This window comes from Lathyrus oleraceus, chromosome 5 (assembly GCF_024323335.1).
Source record: "Lathyrus oleraceus cultivar Zhongwan6 chromosome 5, CAAS_Psat_ZW6_1.0, whole genome shotgun sequence".
In the NCBI taxonomy this organism is placed as follows: domain Eukaryota; kingdom Viridiplantae; phylum Streptophyta; class Magnoliopsida; order Fabales; family Fabaceae; genus Lathyrus; species Lathyrus oleraceus.
In genome coordinates, this window is record NC_066583.1 from 567924951 (window position 1) to 567936448 (window position 11498).

At 33.6% G+C, this 11498-nt stretch overlaps 2 protein-coding genes across 3 annotated transcripts in view; one reads left to right on the forward strand and one right to left on the reverse strand.

Moving 5' to 3' along the window:
- Positions 1-1125, forward strand: part of LOC127086514 (early nodulin-like protein 1) — a 1288-nt gene extending 163 nt beyond the window's left edge. Inside the window, exons 1-2 of the mRNA XM_051027288.1 lie at positions 1-102; positions 361-1125. The exon at positions 1-102 is cut by the window's left edge and continues 163 nt beyond it. Of these exons, the coding sequence (XP_050883245.1) occupies positions 1-102; positions 361-929 (671 nt within the window). The 3' untranslated portion in view covers positions 930-1125. The remainder of the gene's footprint in view (positions 103-360) is intronic.
- Positions 1126-1933: 808 nt separating this feature from the next.
- LOC127086515 (protein disulfide-isomerase 5-3) lies at positions 1934-10203 on the reverse strand. Of its 2 annotated transcripts, XM_051027289.1 has the most exons (15): positions 9928-10202; positions 8609-8699; positions 8337-8431; positions 7401-7458; positions 6819-7003; positions 6618-6675; positions 5948-5988; positions 5726-5800; positions 4948-5004; positions 4315-4381; positions 4043-4180; positions 3562-3783; positions 2457-2609; positions 2295-2372; positions 1934-2183 (listed from the first exon to the last, which is right to left on the reverse strand). In XM_051027289.1, exons 1-15 carry the CDS (start codon positions 9966-9968, stop codon positions 2106-2108), a joined length of 1437 nt encoding a protein of 478 aa, XP_050883246.1. In that variant the 5' UTR covers positions 9969-10202; the 3' UTR covers positions 1934-2105. The 2 variants fall into 2 exon arrangements, with proteins under 2 accessions (XP_050883246.1, XP_050883247.1); XM_051027290.1 differs by lacking the exons at positions 1934-2183; positions 2295-2372; positions 2457-2609 and adding an exon at positions 2643-3456 and having other exon boundaries at positions 9928-10203.
- Positions 10204-11498: the final 1295 nt, after the last annotated feature.

An 11498-nucleotide genomic window follows, 5' to 3' on the forward strand; every position in this document is an offset into this window, starting at 1 on the left:
TAGTTGGAGGCCAAAAGGGTTGGAGTGTTCCAAGTGACCCTAATGCTAACCCTTTAAATCAATGGGCAGAAAAGAGCAGGTTTCAAGTAGGAGACTCCCTAGGTGAGTTATTGTCTCAACCGTTTTTGAGGGCATGTAAGACAGACGGCCGTACAGAGTCCAAAATTTATCACAGTTAAACTGTGACTAAATAGGGTCTGATAAAATATTTATCATAATTAAATCATGATTAAATAGTCTCTGGTTATAAGATAATAATTCTAAGTTGGATTTCATTGTTCTCATAATTGTTTTCTCTTATTTTTTGTTTTTCTTAAAGTTGTGCAGTAATGTTTTAACTTACACCCATTTCAATTGCAGTGTTCAATTACCAATCTGGCAAAGACTCAGTAATTGAAGTAAACAACCAACAAGACTATGAGAGTTGCAATACTGATGCATCATCTTCTGGAAAATCCTCTGATGGCCACACGGTAATCAAACTCGACAAATCAGGTCCTCACTACTTCATTAGTGGAATCAAAGATAACTGTCTCAAGAATGAGAAACTATTGGTGATTGTTCTTGCTGACAGAACCAACAGAAACTCAAACCAAACAGCAACAACTCCTTCTCCTTCTGTTCCTGTATCTCCTTCTCCTTCTCCATTATCCTCGCACACGTCAGATGCATTGGCTCCTTCACTACCACCTTCTCAGCTAAATGGTTCGTCTCCTCCACCACCTTCTCAGGTAGATGGTTCATCTCCACCGCCTCTTCAGCAAGTAGGTTCAGCTCCACCGCTAGGGACTGATGTGACAAATCCTGCTACTCCAACTACATCTCCTGTTTCTGAACCTCCTCCTCCTAATGCTGCTTCTTCAATCTTGCTTAGCTTTGGTTGTTCTGTTGGAGCACTCATGGTTTCACTTCTCGTCTATTCTAAGTAAAATGTATGAGTTATTGAGTATGATTTCTGTAATTTATTTATTTTCTCTTCTTATGGAAACGTTTGATTGTTTATGAGGAGAAGTGAGAAATAAGGTGGTAATATATAGTTATGTACCCTTTTGTGTGCTTCTTACATGATAGATTGTAAAAATATTCAATAAGTTGAACTTGAAATAAATATACCTATTTTATGCAGAGTCATAGAGTCAGTGAATATGTCAGATGTTATTTGTTTCTTTTCCTTCTTTATCTTTGAAAAAATTATTGGTATAAGTAATAGAACAATAATAATCAAATCAGATATCAACCAAAGCTGATGTAACTAATAGCAGTAGGAATACAGGATCTTGAGCCAATGAGGGAGAACTAATTAAAACCCCTAATCATTATCACCATACAAATCATAGTATTTTTATTATTTAATCAAATAAGTTATATACTTATCATGTTATATACTAATCATATAATTGTCTTGTGTGATTTCATATTTTAAAGTAAATGCTTATATATTTCAAACTATATATGTTTGATTAATGTATGCATATTACTCTTTTGAAAATACACCCAAAAATCTTTAGATTGTTTTTCAACTTATTGTAAACTTTTTATGACAACTTATAGACCTATTCCTTTCAAATACACCCAAAAATCTATGTTCACAAGTGAAACCAACAATTGTTGATTCTCAATGTGCATAAACAAACACAAACATCCTATTGTTGAATTAAAGTATTCATGATATAGGATCTCCCATAATATGTTATTATTGTATAAGTCAGTTGTCGATGGGCGATGACATATGATATATGGCCAAAAATCTGCCATATAAACATTCCATTGCAGACTATGGCGCCACCATGGTGGGCATTCCTTCACAAATGGCCTATGGCGGCTGTCAAAAAATTCACCACACCGTTCCACCATGGCGTCGCTGTTTAACAGCACAGGTATAAGTTCTCAATTATTCTATTTACCAAAATGCTACCAAGTATAAATTTGTGGTGTGCTTGCAATCCATGGCATGATCATTTTACCATATGAAAAGAAAAATGCTACATTTTTATGATTTATATATAGAGTATCTATATATAACAATCTGCCGAAAGACTGGCTCAGTGAAGTGCGTTTAGTAAATCAAAATCCCTAACCTATAGATAAACTCTCCCAACTATCTATCAAAAATTCTTTCCAAGCTCAACTTTTCTCATTATCCTAACAGTGTTGTGAAAAATTGATTCCGCAATTCCAGCTACCTGAAACCACAAGGAGGACTAGTTAACTCAACAAATAGCGAACAATATAATTATAGGACCACAACTCTGTCAAAGATAAAAGTATAGAGCCACAGAATCTGAGATACAAACCGTGAAAACACCCCCAATAATAGCACAGACATTCGTAATAAAATGTGAAAAAGACTTCTGATGTTCAGTTATCAAGACCTGCTCGCAAAAAACACAGTAAATTAACAAGAAATTTAAAAGAGAGCAGAAAGTCATTGAAATCGATAATCTCTATATGCAGACCTGCATGGGGGAAAGTTCAAGATGGAACCTCGCAACAGGAATGTGTAAACTGTGTGCCACGCTGCTGTGCGCTGTGTACTCATACTCCTCAACTAATTGATAGTCTTTTTTAGTAATGACTTCTGTTTTAACTATCTGAAGGTAATGCTCTATCTGCACACATAGAAGTCAAATTAATGTACAGTACTTTGACAGAAATGAAATTCCAAGCACTGGAGATGCTCATCTTTCTCTAGCTATCTGCATTGATACAGAAAAGGATAACTATGGTCAAAGCCATTAAATGAAAACAGAGATTGTATTTGTGATGTTGGAAATTCTGTGTACTTTGCAGTTCGCCCCAAGCAGCCTAATTGGGGCAATTGGGTAGCCTAACTGTGGCATTTGGATTGTATTCATTGCAAGTTCCAACCCCTTCATTGTGTTGGGTGTGAAAGGGTGGATTTAGTCCTACATTGCCTAGAGATATGGCCACTGTAGTGTTTATAAAGTTTTGGCAACTCTTATATATAAATTGGGTTTTTAAGGTTGAGTTAGGCTCAATCCAAATTCGTAGAAGTGATAAGTTAAGTTATCTCAGAGGATACTAACACCTAAATAGTGCCAACCCAAACATATTTAGATCCAAAAAGCTTGCATAGTTTAAATAGTGCAACTATAGGTTGAAAAGTTTCAAGATTGAAGTCTGAAGATTAGAGAAGCCTTTTAGTGATAACTTCCACAAGCATAAGGAGCAAAGCTTTTGATTTCTAAGCTCTGGTTACTGTAGAAGGGACTCTAATGTATCGCCATTATTTTCCAAATGAATTAACACCGGGGATAAGGGGGAAGGCCCGATCTTGTCCTAAAAAGGTGCTCGAATGGCATGTGGTATCCATTTCGAAGAAGGGTTTAGAGGTGTATTATGTTCTCCAAAAATAAATAAAACATCATCTGGCCTGTATATTGATGTTATCTATTACATCTCGCTCTTGCAGATGCAGATGCAGATCAATAAAACCTGCCATCAACAATAAATATTCCTGATGCCAACCATAAAAAGTCACATGCTCAATCAAATAAAGTTTACTAGATTAGGAGACTTTTATGCAAAATATTAGCTTACAGTGACATTTGCTCCTAAATCATTTGTATTGATGAATGACAGACCATTCAGTCTGTCATGGCTGTTACCAACATAAGGTATCAAGCGCTTGACATCATTCATAACCCTAGGTGACAATTTCCTTCCAAAAGATAAATGGTGTATGACATGCGACATGTTCATTTGAGAAGCATCAAAGGAATGGCTATCAGATCTTGCTGAGACGAACAAGTTTCCTGGAACCTGCAGAGTGTAAAACAGCTTACTATTCAGCATAATAATCAAAATACAGAGAACAAGAATAGGATGCCACATGCCTTATACCATTTATTTCTACTGTTATAATATTGACAACTGAAGCCTCTTTTAAAAGGCAAAAGACAAATTCAAAACAAGAGCAATGTAAAGAATCTTGGTTCATGCTCACATTCAAAAACTAAGAAGCACAAATGAGTTTTCCACACTACACTATAAGATTAATTGTATCCCTTGGGGAGTTTACCTTCTTGACACGTACATATCCTTCAATTCTACATCCCCCAGCTGATGGTGCTGGCCTTTTTGCATTCTCTGTAACATTTAACTTATCATCCAAAGCTAGCTTCTTAGAAGGGAGAGCCGCCACTACATTCTCCATTGTCTGCAGAAGAGACACTTCATATAAGGAATGTTGCCCTCTAATGATAAATAGTGATGTTCAATTACACAAAGTATAAACACTTCAATGCACAGTTGATTCAAATCAGGCTAATGTAAATTAAATATATCTTGTACCTTAACAAGGGTATCTGTATCACGGTCTCCATAATATGACTCATGCTCATGATGTCCATGGTCACTTCTGAAAAATAAAAACTAGATATGTTCAAAGATCCAGAACTTTAGAAACCCAATCAAAGACCGAAGTGGTAAAATATTCAGTATGCACATATACAAAAACTCTAATGATATTAATCATTATACAAATAAATACAAAGGTGAACTACATATTGAAATAGAAATGTTGTTGCCTATCAAATTGATTCATTGGCAAGTTCGTGAAGGAATCGTAACAAAACAACCCAAAGTAACCTTTCATTACTATTACATTACATAGGTTATAGTAGTTTACATCCCACGTGTCTTTCGTACAATATTAAGCTCTGATCTACCTATAGTACTTGCATCCTGACATTCTCTAACTGTCTTTGTCCTTACTATTGGCCTTTGATCATCACTCCCATTCTAGACACGGTTTTGAAAAATTGATCATTCCCATAATTTTTTGAAAAGAAAAGGAACTTATATCATTCTCGTGGGAAAATGTAGTATGTTTAAGAAAATAAAAAAGCACAAAATATCCAAAAAGGACAAGCAGATGAGTAGGTAGTGATTCTTTCCTATATATAAAAGATTTTACATTGTTACCTGACATCACTTCCTTTACGGAAGATACGAATGGATGGATACCCTTGTATGTGATGCCTGGATATCGGATGGTAAATGATAAGAGAAAAATAACAATGTTAGGAAGTGACAACAGAAAATATCAAATTGAACTTCCAATAATGCTCAACTAACTGTTAAAGCTAATCTCCATCTTCACAGTAAGTTAAGCATGTATCAAATCATGACATCTATTTGAAACAACACATAATTTAGAAATGGTTGGAACTTCCTGGAAGTAACTCCTATATGCAATGAAATAATACATCGCATAGTATGGTCAAAAGAATGAGTATCTTCCAAAGCTAAAGGAGAAAACAACATGCATTTCTAGTATATCAAATTTCTGGTAAATTCAAGTAAGTAGTTTCAGCTGTTTCAATTGATGTCTTTCTTATGAAATATTTGGTGTATGAAAGAAAAATTACGAAGACCAATACTTTGTTTGTAATAGGTGAAGGAGGAGGGAGTGATTTCAGAAGAATGATAAGAGTCGACATTAAAATCACATTACCTTGTTTGAAAATTAAAAACAATATATAGGAGTAATTAAAATAAACTAAATTTCAGCAAAATCAATCTCTCTGCAAGTGGATTAAGAAGCTAATGGAGAAAGATTTAACAACTGAGAATTTTGGCAAATACTAGAATTACAAATTTTGCAAGTGTTGCAGTGAAGAATGATCATAAATTTCTGGCTATTGTTGCAAATTTTGCAAGCAAGAAATGGAATTGTTCAAAAAACATAAGAAAAAGGCACCTCCGGCACAAGCTTGAATCTTGAGTGCAATCCACCTTCCCCATAAGTATTCGACCATCCATTTCCGGATCATATCTAAATAAAAATGAAATTGTACAAACAAGACACTGAGTTAGTATAGTGATGCCAAGTTAGTTACTAAGCTTATGAAAGAGATAAAAAGGTAGAATTTCCAATCGCAGTTTCTAGGAAATAAGAAAAACATGAAAAAATGTAGACTACCTCTCTCTTAATATTTTAGCTGCCTTCTCCCATGAAGGTTTCTGAAAGGAAGGAGATAAAAGAATGATATGTAAACAACCACCTTCAACCATTATGTAGAAGAGAGTGAAAGGAAACAGATAAAAGAGTAATATATGCATAAACACCTAAAACCATTACATATGAAATCCACTTTCGAGCATTGTATATTCATTGGAAGAAACCTTATTGCCATAAAAAGAGAGAAAAATAATGTTGCAAGGTCAAGTTCAAAAGCAAATTATGAAGTTAAATGCCATGACCATGACATCGGCTACTTGTAAGCTCATTTGGCTCAAATAGTTAGTTTAAAGGAGGACTAAGCATCGAGAGAAATATCATTTTATAAGAGAAAACATCTTATTTGGAGATACTACCACAAGCTTTGTTAAATCATAAATTTGCAAAAGTTTTCACTAAGTCATTCTGGGATCCTCATACAAGCTACATTTGTATCAACTTTGGTTCATATGATCTAATAGTTCATTGTATACTTTTTGTTTCTTTTATCTCATCAAATTCACAAAAGGAATAAGAAAATGTTGATTGTAGAAAAATAGAAGTAAACGTAATTAGACAACAATAAAGATATAAAGAACCATCTTATTTGTTAAACTGAGGAGGAAGAGAGAAATTGAGATGAAATACTTACCAGGCGTTGACTCCAGTAACACCAAGGAGCATAAAAGTTTACAGCTGTAACTGGAAATCTGCCAGTGTAATAAAAATGTGTAAACAATGTGCAACTATTATACAATTTGAGAGACGAGAGGAAAAGAACTCTTCAACTCTCATGTAACTGAAACTCTAAAAATTAAATGAATGAAATGAACAACATAATTGACCCACTTACTGATGAGAATATTTATCGAAATTGTCTGTCGTGAATACAAAAGCACCTTCAGGAGATTCTTCATCCACTTTATCATCATGCTTAATGACATTAGTAGCTGGGCTAGAATGAAATTCAAACCCAGTGGGTCTTAAAGTTGAATCAATAGAAAACTTGCGAACTGTTTTTGTTAGATTCAGCCTGCTCTGAAATCCAGAAGTCACAAATTAAGGGACAAGTGGCAAAAAATAGAATATCAAAGAATCGAAGATACGAATGTATTATAGCATAGGTAATCATAGGTTAGGAAATCATAAAATGCATGAGAAGAGGAAGATTTTGTCATTTTTTAATAAATACATGAATGAAGCACGTAATCCATATCAAGCACTTCGAATAATTCTATGCCCTGGCCTCACGCTTAAAAGGAAAATTATTGCAAGAATCAAGAATGTACATATAGAACTTTTAAAGTCCATTAATGAATATTGTTACAAAGGCTAGAAGTTAAAAATCCTAAGTGAGCAAAAATTCTTAATCAAAGTCACAAATATTTTTTGCTAGAGATGGTCATATAGAACAAATGGAATAATAGAAACTTACTGTTCCCAGCACATCGCTCACATCGACCGATGCAAACTCACATGAAAGTGCAGGAAAACTACAAACAAGATAAATTGAAGCCATCAGCAAGAAACAACTGAGAGAGAAAATGAGAGCTTACATATAGTCAAAATTGATTGCACCTACTCAAAGAAATACTACAGCTACCTACAGTAGCTACACTAATTGATCAAGGAATTGAAACTCTTAGAAAATAATCATGAAATACTGAAATATGAGAAACAAAATTGTCGCCCTGTAAATCCCAGGTTTCATGCCAATTTCATGAATCATCACAATACAGAGAACATAAATATGGGTTTTAATGTTTGAACATCCCATCCACTCTCAATTAAAATAACCTTGAAAGGAAGAAAGAACATACCTATATTAACATCATTAATACTGAACTGTTAAGTTTTAACCACTTCCTTGATGATAATAATTTCAGTCAAAAAAGAAGTCTTATAACCTCTTTCTTCAACATATTAACCAAGATTTTGGTGAACAGCTTACCAAACACCTAAGAAGGTGTCCATTATAAATTCTAGAGTTATGCATTCTTTACAATAAGAACCCCAGGTCACGAATATTACATAGCCCAAGTTCTTTGCATCATGCCAAACTCATTTTAAGAAAACATGAAGAATAATTGGTTATACAATCAAAGATGCCTTAGGTTGTGTTTAAGAAGGAAAAGAAAGGAAAGGTAAGATTTTTATTTTTGAATTAAGAGGGTTACAAAGTATGTATAAAAATGAATAAGGACTAAGGACATTAAGTTTCATTCTAAAAAATTCAAAATTTATACAATACAGTATTTACTTGAAATTAAATACTTAGCATGTTATCCATCCTTTCATTTTCTCAAAATCTCTCTCTCCAAACATACCCTTAGAGAAAAATCATATTCAAATAAAGATCAAAATCTTCTACCTGAAATTGAAATCAATACGTAAAAAGTCCCCATCAGAACTCTTGTCAATGATCACGGATGTAGAGGTGCTGACAGATAAATATTCACTAAGTTCCTGCAACAGGTTTGCATGATACATATCAATATGATACTTGACAACTAATTATGCAATAAACTTTGACAAAACTAAATTCAGGCATAGATAGTATATATCAATCCAAGGCTAATGAACGCATATGTTAAAGGGTTGAAATGTCACAAACATAAAACAGAAGTTGTAAAAGCTACTGACCATTCCGAATAAAAACACCATGGTGAGAGCTGCTACTATTGATAACCCTGCTCCTGATAATGATGCCTCAGTTAAATCTCTAGGGATTTTTCTGTTGACAGAAATCAACTGTTAAAGACTTATAAGTTATATCTATGCATTAAAACACAACGTCACATATGCATTCTCAAATCCACCTTCATTTATTAATTTGAGTCCTTTCGCTTGGGTGACTTATGTTCTTAATCCATTCTCCCCCAAGGAATGTGATATATTCACAACCTTTCCTTTTACATATTCAATATATTTTCAATCTAAAGAAGCATATGTTGCTTTTCAATCTCAAACATCTTCTCACTTTTAATCTATATTTTTCCAGATTCCGGCTGAATTTAAAAATAGGGAAAAAGTACATATGGCAGGATCATGGTTTTAAATAACCGTCTGCAACTGCAATTATGACCGCAATATTGTTAATGCAGTAACCTCTGCAACCGCAACGGACCGCAATTGCTATGTGATTTAAAATCATGTATGCGATCGTAATAGGAACCATATCAAAAAATCAAAATTTTAGATCCTCAGAACTCAATATTTTTCTCATGTAATGAAAAATATTAATTTTAAGCGTCTCCCAACCATGTATTTAATTGTCTTTCCGGTCAAAATTCACACCACAACAACCACAATAGATGTAGCAGCATCCGCTACTGCATTTACAACTGCAACCGCAATTTAAAGCAATGAAGAACATATTCACCATTAAATATTGAAATCTAATGTTTCATTGGGTCCCTCCCAACAAATCATATGAATTTATATGAATCTAGTGGGACCCATGATTTTAACCAATAAATATAATGTGATGAAAATTAACATTATTCATACCATATTTACTTTAGTAGTTCTACATTTAATCAGCTATAAATATAGAACTTTGGAGACACTTTCAATATAAAATGAACTATCACATCACAATATAATAAGCCATTTATTAAATAAATAGTAGCACAGACAAGGCTCACTGATAGTTTAGAATCAGTTTACAGCGTCAGTAGTATCAAAAACCAAATCGCTATTTTTCCTTCACTGCAAATCGTTAATTTATAAGGCTTAACGATAAATACAGAAACCCTTAATCCAAAAAAGGATCCAAATAAACGTAATGCAATTGGAAACATCGTGTTTCTGATCAAAATAACGGAAATAACGGCATTGCAACTGATGATTCGCATGCAAACACAAAATGATCCAAAAAAACGCGAAATGCAGAAATGCGAAAGAAAAAGGGGAAAATAATAATAATGGTGATGGTGAAGAGAATGAGATTTGATTGTGACCTGTAAAAATCGACGGATTTGATTCTGCTTGCAGTAATCATGGTTGCGAGAGAGTGAGATTTTGACGAGAAAATGAAAATGAAGAATGAGAGAGAGAGAGAGAGAGGAAGAAAACTCAAATCTCAATTAAGATTTGAGTGGTGAATGTGAATGTTTTTGATAGATCGAAGGAGAAGAATGAGATTTTCTTCAACTGTTAGTTAGCGTTTGCGTGAGTACGCAGATACACACAACACATATTCATGCTTTCTCTTTCCGTATATGCAATTATGCACAAACATTCTACTTAATTTATATAATCTATTTATTATTGTTAGTTATTCATTTATTAGATTGCGTCCATTTAATATTTTAGGTTTACACTTTTTCTTTTGTATTAACTAATTAAAAAAAATTAATTCAAGTTCTACTTGTTTAGAAGTATTGAGTTACACGGAAGTTATTATGGGTCGGTAACATAGGAATATAGACATTATTGACTCGAATAAAAAAAAATTATAGTAGTTCTATAGTCGTAAAAATAAACACTATTGATAGAAATGTGTTAACTAAAATCGACTGTTTTTATTGTTTTTTATTTTCGTTTCTCTTTATTCTTTTTAATTGGTTGTTGATCTAATAATTGGTATCACATGGTGATTAACTCTGAAGCAAAATTCGAAGTAATAAGATTCGATTGGACATGTAGTTTTGGATTATGACAAATGAGGGTTAATGATTTATTGGCTCAACAGAGTTTACAAAAGATGTTGTGTGAGAAGAAATCGAATGACATTGGGGATACCTATTGGGCTGTAATGAAGGAAAAGGACGCAGGATTTAATCGTCTATGTGTTTCAGACTAGGTGGTGTATCATATCTTGGACCTAATGGCGTCGAAGGAGGTTTGGGACAAAATGGAGAGTCAGTATATGACAAAGATGTTGATGAATAAATTGTCTACGAAGCAGCGACTATAGAGTATGAAGATGCAGAAAAGATCCAATTTGCAATAACTTGTCAATGTTTTCAATAACATAATCGTTGGTCTGGTGAGCCTTTGGTGAAGATTGATGATGAAGATAATACAATTACCTTGTTGTGCTTGTTACCAGATTCTTGTGACCATTTGGTGACTACTCTTACCTACGGAAAATACACTATCGGTCTTAATGTGATTATTGTTACACTTTTGTCTCACTCTTAATGGAGACAAAGTGAATAGGAAGAAGCTCAAGATGACATTCTATTTTTGAAAAAAGCTTAAGATTGCGGGTAGAACAAAGGTAATGGAGATTACGGAAAGAAGATGTCTAAATCCAAAAATCAAAATATAATTGAGTGTTATAGTGGCAAACAGATTAGGCATTGGAAGATGGACTATCCAAACAAAAAGCAAGGTTCATCTAGTTATGTAAATATGGTTTAAATAGATTATTCTAGCAGTGAAACATATATAATGTGTATTTAATCTAGCAATTATATAGATGCATGGATTATTTACTCTGTTTGTTCTTACCACATAATGTCACACCGGGAATGGTTCATTACATTCAAGTCAGATAGTTTCAGATTTGTTAATACGGGTGATG

Coding starts and splice junctions, on each gene's coding strand:
- LOC127086515 (XM_051027289.1), bottom strand. CDS start 9,968: ATGATTACTGCAAGCAGAATCAAATCCGTCGATTTTTACAG. Junction 5,801..5,947: donor GCTAAAATATTAAGAGAGAG/GTAGTCTACATT, acceptor ATTTTTATTTAG/ATATGATCCGGAAATGGATG. Junction 2,184..2,294: donor TTATTGGGGGTGTTTTCACG/GTTTGTATCTCA, acceptor TTGTGGTTTCAG/GTAGCTGGAATTGCGGAATC.